Source organism: Trachurus trachurus, assembly GCF_905171665.1.
Source record: "Trachurus trachurus genome assembly, chromosome: 7".
NCBI classification, from domain to species: Eukaryota; Metazoa; Chordata; class Actinopteri; order Carangiformes; family Carangidae; genus Trachurus; species Trachurus trachurus.
The window spans coordinates 30,691,212-30,705,837 of record NC_139901.1 but is presented as its reverse complement, the minus strand read 5'-3'; the positions used below and the strand labels follow the sequence as shown (position 1 = coordinate 30,705,837).

The 14,626-nt window shown below is 41.2% G+C and overlaps 1 protein-coding gene across 1 annotated transcript in view; it reads left to right on the top strand.

Annotated features, from left to right (window-relative positions):
- Positions 1–3,001: 3,001 nt before the first annotated feature.
- camta1a (calmodulin binding transcription activator 1a) overlaps positions 3,002–14,626 on the top strand; it is a gene marked incomplete at both ends in the record, with an annotated part of 373,552 nt that continues 361,927 nt past the window's right edge. Inside the window, 3 exon segments of the mRNA XM_083975264.1 lie at positions 3,002–3,036; positions 3,038–3,156; positions 7,464–7,565. Of these exon segments, the coding sequence (XP_083831390.1) occupies positions 3,002–3,036; positions 3,038–3,156; positions 7,464–7,565 (256 nt within the window).

The following is a 14,626-nucleotide window of genomic DNA, read 5'->3' as shown; positions in this document are numbered from 1 at the left end:
AAAAGAAGAAAACATCGTTAATGTGATCAAAACCCAAAACAAAATCAGAATAATGTACATTTGAGTTGTTTTAAAATGCATATAGCCTATGTATGTGCTTTATAAATATGCTTAATTCCAAAGTAATATTGTTTGCATCCTATCCACCTGGGCGCAATCAAGACACAGGGTGAGAGAATCACTTTGCCACATTATGTCTTTTTTATTAGTTCATCATTACTTTGCAGCAGCACCGAGCCTTTGACTGACTATACACAAGGCGCTCATGCAGGCAGGCAGGCAGGCAGCAGAGGAGCTGTCCTTTCAGCACCACCAGCTCAAACTATACAATGCATTTCAGCACTGACGGCCACCGGCTTGTTAATACAGGGTGAAGGCTGTCCTTAAGTGCTGTAGTTCACAGAGAAGTGCCAAAAGCAAAGTCTGTGAAGCACGGGGATCTGTAATTAGATTGCCTGTAGTCATTTAACATAGCCATACTATTGTCAAGCTTATGTAACTGCACCATAATGATAGTTTGAGTTTGGACCTTGATAGCATAATGGCTGGAATTAAAGTGATTGTGTTCATATAATTGGTCTTCAAGTGTGTGTGCTGCACTGCGTTGACCCTGCGCCACCTGACAGAACTGTTTAGATGGACTCGAGCAACAACAACAGCCCCTGTTGTCACATGAGCGGAGCGATCCACATCTCCTGGAAAGCCCTGCAGCCGTCAGTAGCCTATCATATAGTGCCACTATTTGAAATCAGTTAGACATGTTTACAAGGGAACAAACTAGCCTACAGACTTTCAAATGTAAGCTGACATCTGGACACTTGATTGACAGACTGTGCAGACTGTTACTATACTGTTTGATATGCCTCAAATGTTTTGCTGTTGTTCTGTTTTCAATAAACTAGTTGTGCCCCCCTGGAGGGTCTAACTCTCCGGAAATTAGTATTGATAGCTATATAGTACAGTAAAATTAATTATAAAATTCAAACAATACATGGAAAAAAGTATCCTTATTAATCTCAGATGATGATGTAAAAATGAAATTTCTATCCTGTTATCATTTGTATGAACTACTGCAATTAAAAGTTTGGCAGATTTATCTGTGAAGACATGTTAAAAAGTAATGAAAATCATAATGAAAACCATAACAGTTAGTAATTTAGCCTAATATTAACTCAGTGGTTGAAGATTAGATTTGTAAATGGATTACCGATCAGTCTAGCTAATCAGTATGGGGGGGGGGGGGGGGCTTGAGAGGTTAGGGACCCGCTGAGCTGTTCATATTGGCTGTTTCAAAGTCATAAAAAAGACACAAAATGACCAAAACAGAGACAGAAAATGAGACAGTTGGTTTAGTTTGAGTCTAGTTTAGTTTAGTTTAGTTTAGGGGTCCTATATTTATGTCCATGTTCTTTGGTCAACTCAGTAATGGGCTCTATGCACAGCTGCACTACTCCCTGAACTGAAGGCTGCTCTTTTATTTCCTGTTTTACATTATTGTTTGTCCAATAATGTAAGACAGGAAATAAAAGAGCTGCCTTAAGTTCAGGTAGTAGTAGTGGAGCTGTGCATATAGAGCCCATTGGAATAGAAAGGACTTTAATGGGACAAACATGCAATATTCACAGCGTCATTAGTTTTAATTAAAGCAGAAGTAAGCGATCCGGTGGTTTTGGCTAACTTCTTGTCAGCCGATGGAGTTAGCAGTCCCCGCCCTCGTCCCTACGTCACCACATTCATGCGCATCCCTTGGCTGCACACACAGAGAGGACCGCCCCTTTATGTTACGTTCTCTCTCCTCATTGGATAAAGGTTGTAGGATACAAGGAAAGTTTTCTCCTCGGCTTACAGCAGAGCAGAGTGACTGACAGACCCGTGTTTCAGACCAACCACTCTATGTAAGTGATTGCCGTCGGAAGATATAACTATTTAAAGGAGTATTATCGCAATAATTCGGCCACTAGATGGAGCCAGGCGGAGCTTATCAGATATAAAAAAGTGGCCAGCTGTCAGAGAGAGAGAGCAGCCTCGTTTAGTCCTCCCCCTCCTCCCTCCTCCCCCCTCCTCCCCCTCCTCCTCCCTTAACAGGCTGAATGAACGTGCAATCGCGGGAAAAAGAAAACTCGCTAGTGGAAGGGGCAGCTCTACGTCGCGCACAACCACAACAACGACAACAACAGTTCTGCAACTTCCTCCTCCTTAATAACGCTGAGAGGACAGCTAAAGAAAGACACAGGGACGTGGAGACAAAGTGTTCTACCAGCGATTCAGTGACTGTGAGCACCCTAACACTGCTACATTACTTACTGTTGCATATTTGTCCGGTTCGGAGGTCGGATTTGCGAGTTCCGAGTGCATTTTAACGCAGCAAGCGCCGGGCCGGCTTGGATCATAACAAAGACAAATGCTGCATTTGCCCCATGGACACTATACTGTTGGCGATTTTTTTTGTAAATTAGTTATTATTAGTTAAGTTATGGCTCCCCCCGACCCATCTTTTGCATATTTCAGCTTATTTTATGCTATTACTGCTGTATTTGCGATAATGCTCCTTTAAGACTTATATTAACACAAATATTCCACTTACTTCTGCTTTAAGTTCAGGAAGTAGTAGTGGAGCTGTTCATATAGAGCCCATTGGAATAGAAAGGACTTTAATGGGACAAACATGCAATATTCACAGCGTCATTAGTTTTAATTAAGTAGCCTATAAGTCTATAAAAGCCACAGCCTCACCTGGCGAGCATTTAGCCTATATTAAGTTATTTATTTTTAATTACTAATTCCTAACAATCGCGTCACCATATTTTAGGCTAACAAACGCGTCATGCCAGACCTGCAGCGCCTATAGTCTGAGCTGTTTTAAATTCACTGTAAAGAAAAAAAAAGAAAAGAAAAGAAGAAGAAGAAAAAAAAAGAAAAAACACGGCTGGTGGTGCCAAGGTGAGGGGAGATGTGTTTTCATCCCGGAGCCTCTCCTCTGTCAGTCACCGCCTCGCAGCCAATGGTAAGTTCTCCTCGGTCGGACAGACTCGCCACTCGCTCCTCCGGTCCCTCCTCGTGCTGTCCTCGCCGTGCACGCGCGTGGTACCCACGGTCGTGAGGAGGAGGAGGATGTTGCGCGTGAAGGGGAAATGGCTGCCGAAAACAAGCCGGAAGGTAAGAGAAATATAATGGGATTAATTTACTAGTATGACCGCCGTGTTATTGTGTTATTTTTCTAGAAACAGTTGTAACTCGCGTGCGGAGACGACGACACACGACACGCGAAGGGGACAAGTGGAGGAGGGGGGGGATTTGATTTTTCTACGGGCGGAAAAAGGGCTCCGCTATTTTCCTTCCTTCCTTCCCGAACAGACAGCTAAAACGTGGAGACATCACCTAGCCAGCTAATATTAGCTTGCTTTCTAGCAGCCAGCTACTATTTCTTCCCCATCACATTTTTTTAAAGCACCACCACCCCACGGGGGGACAGAATAGGAGTCAGCGTGGTGGTGGTGGTGGTGGTTTTGGGAGAAGAGAGAGAAGAGAGAAGAGAGAAAAAAAAAAGTGCCGCCGCGTTCACCGTGCATTATTTTTTTTGTTTTGCTCAGCATCGGTGTCATCAAATCACGAGCAATTCAAGTTGTTAACAACAAGGCTAAGTTAATGACAACATGTCATTGGCATCGACTAACTTCTTCCCTTATTACCCCAGATTTAGAGGGGCTCGGTTCTGTTCAGTTTTATCTGTCAATACCTCGCCTTCTCGGTGTGCGACCGCTTGTTTCGCAGGCATTGTGATAATAATAATCATTTAGACATGTCTGTTTTTTATTTTGAAAATATGTGCAAGTAGTTTTTTGTGTTGTTTTGGAGAGAGGAAGAGAGAGGAGGAGAGATGGAGAAAGGGTCGTTCAGTTCCCCCTTGAAGCGCAAGCAGCATTTTCTTTGGCATTCAGCGGATAGTGTTTACGAGACAGAAGTGATGTATTTTTTAAATCGAAGAGGAGGAAGAAGAGAGAGAGAAAGATAGAGGAGAAGAGGGGTATCATATTTTTTTTCTTTTCCAAATGCCAATTAGTATACTACTTGGCCTATATTTTTGGTGTGAGACACGGGCATCAAAACGTTGTAATGCCCGCTCCGCTTGCAGAGCCCTATCGCACTTGAAATGAAATGCCATCACACAAGAGGAAACAGGGAGGAGGATGGAGAGAGAGTAGGATTTCCAGCAGCCTGCCTGCCCATTACACTACTTTACTCAGAGGACAAAATGATGACTTTTTTCTTTCCCCTCAGCTTATTTGTTACGGCTCACTAACTCGAAATGAAATGCATTAGACTTACTTATTTCTTTCTTTTTAAAAAGTGGAGGGATATTTTACTGCAGAGCATATGCATAAGAGATCTGTTCTCATTCAGACAGGCAGGCCCATGGATTTTTTTTTTTTTGCATGAGTAGTAATTAAACAACGTAGAGATAAGATAAAGCACAGCACTTCTGAAGGGACTTTTTTTTTATGGCAGCCTCCTATAGCTAGCTACTGCTCACAGTATTTTGAACCAGGCTGGATTGAGTCACGTCTTTACAATCTAGATTTAATATGTGACAAGAGTGATGTTTTCAGATGATAAAAACAGCATAAAGCAACTTAAAATGTAATTTCCATGGAAAATACTTGAGCTTGTTAACCATATGTGCAAAGTTAAATCACATTTCCTGTCTATTGTTATGTTAATTCTTATAGTTACGTCCTAATTTAAATGTTGAACTTCAACTTTGTGATTACCAGAAATGTGTATAATGATTGGACATGAATACAACATGTCCATCCCTTTCAATAGTGGCATTTCTTTAGACTTATCGATTTACATATAGATTCCTGGGGGTGAAGCAAAAGAGTCATCTTACACTTTTCTTTAAATTGGCTGCATTATATGAGAAAGAGAGAGAGAAAATACATAAATCGTCATAGCCAGCTGCTTCTGAGCTGTTCATAATGTTTTGTTGCAGCAGGCTCCCAAATTCAGCCAGTCCTCAGGAGTTTGGTGTCAGTAACTAACCTCAAACAGGAAGTCTTTTTGATGTCGCATTACTTTAATGTTTGGAATGAGTGTAAACAAATTACCTCTGTCCATATGAGAGGAAACGATAAAAAACACTGGGATTTCTGTTGTTTTGGATGTCAGTGTGCCAACCACCAACCACAGTCCCACCAGGGGGTGCTATTGAGCTACAGAAGCCGACTTTATATAGTATATGAGGGATCAGTCTGTGGCTATGACAAAAAAAAAAAAAAAAAAATGAAGACATCTGGTTTTATGATAGTAATGACTTCACTGTGGTGTAAAGTCCTAATGTATTCATCTACATAGCCGAACTTAACAAATAGGCTCCAGTTGTTAATCTCGATTCCTCTCTTCTCCAACACATGTAGGGAGCTCTCTCGCTGTGAAAACCCTGACTTGAAAGTCCCATTGCTGAGCAGGTTAAGTTATTTTCAGTGTTCCCGCGAGGCCGGTCAGTGGAAAAAGGGAAGAAGGAGGAGGCGGAAGAGAGAGGGAGAGTATAGGAGAGAGTAAGAGAAAGAGAGAGCGTCATACCTTTTCATGTAAATGCAATGTCGTCTCATGCAAACCCCTGACCCCTATACTGTATAGCTTCTACATCGGACTCTCTCAAACTCCTGCATCCAGTCCCCCTCTTATTACGTTATGGCTGTTCATTAATGTAGAACATGCTTTTCCCCATGTGCACGGTCACTGTTACACCTTTTTTTTTTAGATGACGTGCTCCTGGACGTCGGAGAGAGAGAAAGAAAGAGAGAGCAAGCAAGCAAGCGAGCTGAACAGTTGTGTCTTAACCTTTTGTCCTTGTGGTATGCGGGCAGTGCTGATCTCTTAGCTGTTTGGCAGGTCTTATGATGATGGCCCATAACAACTGAGGGTTACATCTCGTGTTAAACCCAGGGGCCATGACCCAGTCTCACTCAGTGGTGTAATGTTTACATCCTGGGGTATTTCTCTCCAGCCTAACTGATTGTCAGAGCCCTTGGGGGTATTTTTTTTTTTTCCTCCCTTCTTCACACTCATAAAAAGCTCTGTGGGTCCGTTACTTTAAGTACAATGCCTGGAGGGCACTGAAAAGACAGGCTTGATATGTCTTAGACTGAGACTGCTCCGGATAAACCCACAGCCAATCGTCTTGCTTCTATAACAGAGCAATAGAGAGAGAGAGAGAGGCTCGTACAAATATTGCCGTGCCAAAGAGCCAAAATGTGAGGAATGAAACAAGCACTTTTGTAAACAACGAGCTACAGTGCTAACACTGTTGTGTTGCTGGGGCTTAAAAGACAAAACAAAACACAAGTGTTAAAATTAAATCTTGATGCATTTACCCTCTGAAGTCCAATGTTGATACTGTCAGCAGCTTTTTTTTGTTTTGTTGCTGTTTTGATAGCAGTACTAGCAGAAGTGTGTATAGCATATTTACATTCATTTAAAAATGTGCAGAAACGCAAGGGACAGTAATAAAGGGACAGTTTTATGGAGACGTATAAAACTCGCACAGGTGTGTTGCATAAAACCGGGTGTAAATGCAGTTCAAGCAGTTGATGACAAGCGGAAACAATCAACAAAGGTTGTTTCCTAAAAAAAAACGTAGTGAATTAGGCCCCACACACAGCCCCAGCCGTGCGGGGAAGTAATATTTCTCTTTTATTTTCGAGCGAGTGCAGTTTAAAAAGCTTCATGATGTTATCATTTCACTCAAAGTTCAGGGTGAGGCGGCAGCAAAACATCAAGTAAGCACGCAGTCAGCCATTAACTTACAAAAGTGCTTGTGCAGCAATGGTATAAATGTTTCTCTGCTGTTTTGTAAAGAAGGATGAATTTAACCTCCTTGTGATGTCGGACGATTTGCTCTCCTAGTTTTGTGTTGAATCAGGACCCACATTTTTTTATTTATTTTTTTTCCTTTCCTCTTTCTCTCCGCCCTCGAGCCTTTTAATTGAATCAGTGAGGTGTGGATGGATGGGAACCCAGGTCCGGTCTGTGGTTCCCTCAGACGTATCAGTCCTAATGCCTGTAAATAGACCTTTACTGACCGCTTTTTTTCTTTTTTGCACTGCCTCCAACTGATTGATTGTATTGATTGATCCGGTTTACCAGTGATGCAATAGGGAGTATTATTGACCCATATCAAATTGGACCACAGCTACAACTGACCCGTATTATTGGCTGTATAGTTTCTCACACAGGTCTCCGAATACTCAAAACAACAGAGTACAGGACAGATTCACTGTGATTTATCATCATCATCATTATTATTATGATTATTATGATTATTATTATTATGACTGTTGTGTTTTAAATGTGTTTCATTAAAATGTGTTGCATGGGGAGTTTGCTTACTGTAGATATCACAGGCTGGCAGAATGCTTCTTTTCCTCGATTTTCTCTACTTTTCTCTTTGCCTCCTGAAGGACTGAAGAAAGTTCGTAATCCGGATCGAATGTACAGATCAGCAGTGTGTTATGCTGGCCATGGTCCACCTAAGAGTATCAGTGATGACACAGAGATGAACAGTAAGAGTCAGTTATTAATACTGCATTGCTGCTCCAAGAGGCCACTAGCTGGCCAATCTATTATTCATCCATCGATTCATTTATTTACTTCTTGATTTCATCCGAACCCATAACCCCCCCCTCCTCACACCTCCACACCCCCCCCCCCTCTCCTCTCCCTCCCCGCCTTCTTTTATTCTCCTCCAACACACACAACACCTCCTCCGGCTGCCTTCTGTTGATTGAAGTGTCTGCTTTACGGGATCACGCTGTCAATAGCTGAAGTGTTGTCGTTAACTAAGAGTGATTGTTTCAGGTTAAGGCCAGGAGATCAGGACCTGAGCAGACCCTCAGAGAGAAAGCTTACACTTTGAGCCATCAATTATGGCCCTGTACTTGCCTTTTCCCTCCATGTTTCTCCCCCCCTCTTCTTCAACCTGCATTTAATGGGTGTTAACATTAAGGACTTGGAAAATGTTGCAAAATCAAATTGTGTATGACCAAAAATATTTACCCAGTGCTGGAATAATTTGTATCCTGTGATATTTTCTCTCTTCAAATGGATTAATCTTTGCCTTTTGCTTGCCTCTCATTACATTTCTGCTCTATGAGAACTGTAGACTAGGGGGCAAAGAACAAAGGTTTTTATGACTTGTTAAAAAAAAAGAAAAAAAAGGCAGCTTCTGTGGGAATTGCTTCAGTCATGACCAAAACAAATCAGTCAGAAATGTAGGCCAAAGTCTCCGAGTTTATTTGTGGGAGAGTTTCCCTTCATTCCTCTTTAGAGAATGTGTCTGAATTTTTAGCCTCTGTCTTTACCCATTGAAAAAACTGTCGTCTGCAAGGCAGATTGTTTCTCGGCAGAAAAGAGCCTGTTCATTGTTAATGAATACACCAGTCTCTTCACTGCTGGAAGACTCTGTTGATCTAGACTAGAGACTGGGTAATTAAGTGTGCTCATGTATTGTCATTTCTAAATAGAGAGTCTGAAATCACCCCCAACCCCTTGTTAGACTCCCCACTCGATATCTGTCACTATAGGAGAGCTCTGCTGCACCCAGTCCTTTTTATTTTATTATTTTATTTTATTTTTTGGGGGGGTATTTTTCAACAGAAGGGATGCAATGGCAGAGGATTGCTTGAAACAGGGATGCAGACTGTAACAGGGACATTGTTGATAGACTTATGCATTACCCCCTCATGTGTGACAGCTGTGACTGACAATACATTTTGCCAGTCTTGCTATTTTCAATCATGTTATTGCGTGGTATTACAGTATCCTGTACCCATGTCAGACACCCTGTTTAATGCATTCAGCCTGGAGGTTTGGTTTTTGCTTCTTCTTTTTTCTTTCTTTTTCTTTTTTTTTTCCTACTTCTTCTTTCTGCCTCACCACCGAGCAGAATAAGAGCAGCTCAAACAGGCAGGTAAACCATTGATCTGAGTAATCGTCTGAGTAATTGTGGGAGTAGTTATGATACAGAAAGAGAAGGGGCTTTGTTTGTGTGCATGTGTAAGCAAGAGGGAGAAAGTGTAGGAGCCAGAGAGAGGCAGAGAGAGAGAGAGAGACCTCACCTCTGCTCTCCTTGAGATGGGATTTTTATGGATGGGTGAGCTTGGTGAGGGCTGAGAACACATAAAGAGTCATTTTCAGTTTGTTGCAGGCAGTTAACCGTGTGTGCATGTTTGTTGAACTTCCAGTAATAGGCCTAGGCTCTTTTTTCTTTTCAGCTGTTTGACTTTTTGACAGTCTTCCCTTATTAGGCTACACAGTATATTAACACCATACTATTATAAACACCTAGACGAACCATTATGAGCACACAGAGAGACAGACACCGTAGCATAGTGTCCAGCATAGGGAGGGATGTCACGACGATTACTTGTTTTCACGATTAACCGCGGTATTAAACGCCACAATTAATTAATCGTAAAGATTCCTAAATACCGTCGCTTTCCAAAAAAAGATTATATCGGAACCATTTCGGCAGATGTGCACCAAAGTAAAGGTGAATGCACAGATACTGGTCCATTTAACTAATGTAACATTGAATTGGTAGAATAAAAAATGACACTTACCCTGGGGGATTAATAATTGGTCCTATATTAATAGATACTCCAAATATTTTGTGTAATTATTGAGTAATGTAATTATATTTTGACTATATTCAGATTCAGATTCATGAATTGCATATTGCATATTAATAGTGTTGTGAAATTGATAATAATCATGATAATCGTAACACTGTGATTATTTCTATGACAGTAATCGTACCAAGAAAATCTATAATCGTGACATCCCTAGTCCAGCGTGTAGCCATCGAGGGAATGTAAATAATGTAACTCTACACAATGAAAGCTGCACATTGTTGTTGCAATCGTGTTTGTTTGTAGCACAATAGAATAAGCCAGTGAGACTTAGTGTATTTCAGATCTCTCACTTCACATTCAGATGCTTTCCCACACCTTTAGCTGCTGCAGCTGTTGTGTGCATTGCAGGTCAAACACTCATCGCGGATGCCATCGCAACAAGATATGTAATGTTGTCTTTGTTGTAACATAGCAACGCAACTGTGAAGTGAAGTTCAGGAAGTTTTTTTTCTATTTTTCTATTTTTGCTTGTGGGTGGTGGTTTGTAATTTCACTGTATGTGGAGAGTGCTATCGAACGGGCTATAGGCCAAATGATAAAGATAATTGGTTTCCCCCAGTCCTGCACTAACACATGGCTATAGAAGGTCTACATACTTCTTCTCCACGTCCTCATCAAGAGCCATCAGGCTGCGGCCCTGGACTACAGGCCAATCACTGTTATTACTGCCAAGGATATTTGACACTGCTGAAATTGTCTTGTGTTGCACTAAAGTTCAGCTCCAGGATCTCCCACAAGTAGCAGGCCATATAGACTTTGGTTCAATCAAGTGCTCTATAGTCTGTTCACTCATCGCTTAACCCCCGCTTGTAGATAGAGCACAAAAAAAAAACGACATTGCCTGTTCATATTAAACAGTATTTTCCAAAGTTTCGTCATATTTCAAGTCTGTTCTTTTGAACTATCAGTGAAACAACTGTCACAAAGCAAAAAGGAGACGCTTTTTTCTTTTTCTTTTATACTTTATGTAAAAAACGATGTTAAATTAGTTATTTTATTTATATTTTTTCCCCCAGTGATTATGGTGCGCTTTAAAAATGTTAAAAGAGCCCAGAAGCCATAACATTTGTCCACAAATGATTAGTGACCTTGCAAGAATTAGGGGTCTTAGCTGAATCAGAGTGAAGTGTTTTTAATCTGAAGGCTACAGGGGCAAATATCCCACTTCGCTAAATGCCACCGCAGTAGCCTCCTCGCAGGTTAAACCCCCTCTTTTACCTCTCCTCCCTCCTCCTTTCATGCCTCACAACCAGATTCATTGCTTTTAATTGACAGCATGTCATCAGTCGAGCACTGCGCCTTGCCTTGCCTGTCTGAATTAATCTCTGCTTCACATTTTGACCACATTATTGGTATTATTTATTTATTTATTTATTTATTTATTTATGTATTCTTACACCTGTCAACATCTTGTAACCATGTTGACCTGTGGTCTGAAGCTTTAGGTTCAGTCTGTCATGGGGACTGGGTTTTTTTTTTGACATCTTGGCTTCTCTTATGGGTCTGGGTCATTATATGTGTACTGCATGACAACATCCCACACGCTCCGCTCTTCAATTGTATATTGTTTAAATTTAGATACTTACTTGTCATATTTCTCATCATTCCCACGCCTTTTCGCCCACTATATTTTGTACATATATCACTGTGGATGCTGCAGAAGCCGCATGTAGTTAGGCTGTGTATTATCTTCCTGTGCATGCTGTGAATTAATGGCGTTTTTTGTCGTATATTTTCCTCCCTCCCTCCCTGTCGACTGTAAAAGGCCTCTATGCTTTTGAGTTTTTTCGGTACCCTTGCATGTTTTGTGTACACGCAGAAAGATGATGGCTTTCCCTTTTTATAAATATATATATATTTCTTTTCAAATCCTCTGCTAGTGATGCAAGTAGAATGATTCAAAGAATAACTGATGCTCTACTCTTTTCTGTCCCTCTCACTGTGACTGTGCAAGTGTGTGAGTGTTATTCTGTCCATACAATACAGGGATTAAGTGATCAAAATATCTGTAGCTTCCTCTAAAGTAAGCTCTTGGAACAAACATCGTTGTGCGTTGCATTGGGGGGGTGTGTGACAGATGACAGTTCATCACCAGGTGAAACAATGCAGCTTTTCTTTAAGAAGACTCAGTGTTGGCAAATACACTGTTTCTCTCCCTTCAGTGAGAATATAGACACTTAGTTGTGTCAGGAAGAAAATGTAACACAGGCAGTTTTTTTTTTTTCTTGCAAGGTGCTGATGTGATGGAGCGTTATTATTATTATTAGGCTTAAAGATTTGATGTCTCACTGTGCATCACAGCAGAGATTGACATTTTTCTTTTAGTCGTTGTATAGATTCATTCAGATAATTTCCTAACTTGTTGCTTGGATACAGTTAATTTGCAGCAGATGAACGAGTGTGTGTTTTTTTCCCCCAGTTCTGGTAGCATGACATTTCTCACCCCCGGTTGATGAAATGTCTGAGCTAAGCTCTTTGGCTAACAGTGCTAATTTTGGAGCTAAACTCTTAGGGGCATTTTCGGTCCAGCCCAGCGGATGGCTGTCATCCAACCTAATGATAACAGACATTGCCATAGGCCTAATTCAGTTTCACAGCACTTCTTACTGGACAGATATGAGAGCCAAGTGTTTATCCACAGGACTGTTTGTTCTTTTTGTGAGTCGCCTCCTCCCACATATTTCAGGTTACAGCTTACAAAAGACCAGATACTGTTACATCGCTCTTCACCTACCTTTAAGCCACTTATATTAGCCACTGTCTGAACTGTTGTGGAAAATGTTTGCATTCAAACTGTTACTTTGGATATGCACCGCCAGCAGTGGTTTGTTGAATGATCTATTGCCAAAACATTAGCTTGCAATTTCTCCACAATGTGGGTGCAGATTAAAAAGAAAAACTGTCACTCCCAGAGCGCTCCGAGACAGAGACGGAAGAGAGAGGGTTTTGCGTTCAGGGCTCAAATATTGATTAAAGATTTGTTTTTGTCAGCCTTTCCAGTCTCATGACCCTCGCTCTCGTCTCTAGGGTGGGGCCGGAGCAAGCTAGCATGACAGATACCCTTAAATTCAGCCCAAGTGTTTGCTTAGCAGCCAGGATCAGTGATAATCCAAACATCAGCACACAGAAATATATATCTTTATACGCCTTCGACAGACGGTGATGTGAATTATGAAGGGGCAGGGCGCAGACTGCCACTGTTCAGAATACAATGGCAACATAAAAAGCTGCAGACCTGTAGCCTCTGCACTGAAAAGAGCCCCTCTCCCTGTTTAGCCTTTTTGTATGTGAGCTTGCTCATCAAGACCTAGAATGTAATTGGCTCCAGTGTGCCAGCTCAGCTCGGCTCATCCTCTCATGTAACAAGCTCTGGTATCAGCCTGTCTTGCACTTTAGTGTTTTACAACCAAATAGTAGTTTTCTGTGTATCCCTCTTCTTGGCTAATGTACAAGCAGTCATTAAGCACTGCTGTTTAGACTCCAAAATAAATATTAAACCTTACACGGGGAAAATGCAAAGACATAGAGTTCCTTTAAGGCTTTGATCAGCTTCTGGATGAGAAAAAACAGCTACATTTACATATTGAAAGCCAAGTTTTTGTGGGTAATTTGTCGTTTATACACTGATAAACTCAGACAATTTGATTATGAAGAGCTTGTCTGTAATTCTGTAAACTCATTCCAAATGTGGCATCCAACTTATTCCCCTGTGGGCTGTTTTCAGCTGATGCACAAACTACTGTATATGTGGATTTCCATGCCACAGTGGACAAATCTTTAATTAGTAAGCAATACTTTGTGTTGGGATGCCCACAGTTCCTCCTTCACATCTGTGGAAATGCCCGGTGGAAAGAAGAAAAGACAGAAGTGCAGCAGCTGAAATATTATTAGTGTGGATAAATAGCTGCTGAGAGGACAAAACAGGTTAGAGTTATGAGAGTATAATGTTGTAGAAAAGAAAAGAGACCCCATGCACTCAACGGTTACAGTGAGTTCGCTTTTGTGTCCTGCGAGAGAGAGAGCCTTGTAAGAGACGTTCTTATGTAAACAAGGCTTCTCTCAAGTTAGACAAGAGCTCCCCGTATTAGAGAAGGCCAACACTGAACATTTGAAAAAGAAGTGCCATGTCTAAAACACATGGTTTATTTAACAGCACAAGCACAGTGCGCTATTTGAAATACAACAGTAGTTAGTCTGTTCTTCAAAGAAATGCAGTCATCCGAATGTGAGATAGATAGAAAAACCTTGAACACACAACAGTGGCTCTCTGTTTTTATCCGACGCCTTTTAACTCGATATGGACGGACTGTGTAATGGTTAATAAGATGAATGAACAGCGTTTCCTTCAGTGAAAAAATGTACATCAACCCTGGATAAATCATCATAAATAGTTCATTTCTTAAATCAGGGAAACATAGGCTACCATATACTCTCATATTTAATATTTGGTCACAAACGTCTTGCAGTCAGTGGCTGTCTGGAATCCGTGATCCACACACAGACATCAAAAAACACTTGGCATGTTCCCTGGTGATGCTCTGCTAGGCCTGTACTGATGCCATATTCATTCCTTGCTTGTTTTGGGGGGCTTTTTGCCTTCAGTCTGGTCTTGAGCGAGTGAAACAGATGCTTGGTTGGATTGAAGTCAGGCCACACTGACTCGGACAGTCAAGAATATTTCATAGTTTGGCCGTTAAAAACTCTCCATGGTTGTCTTGTTTTTTGTTGCTCAGCATGTTAAGAGTATTTGTCCTGCAGTGTTTTATAACCTTATACATGTGAGACTTATGCTTACAAATGGAAATATACAGTATGTGGTGAAGCTATAAATATAAACAATGGAGAATTGAAATCCAGGCAAAGACTAGCAGAGCTGAAAGAGACAGGTCTGTGTTTATGTGCTGAATACATGTTACTTGTTGTAGTTTAGC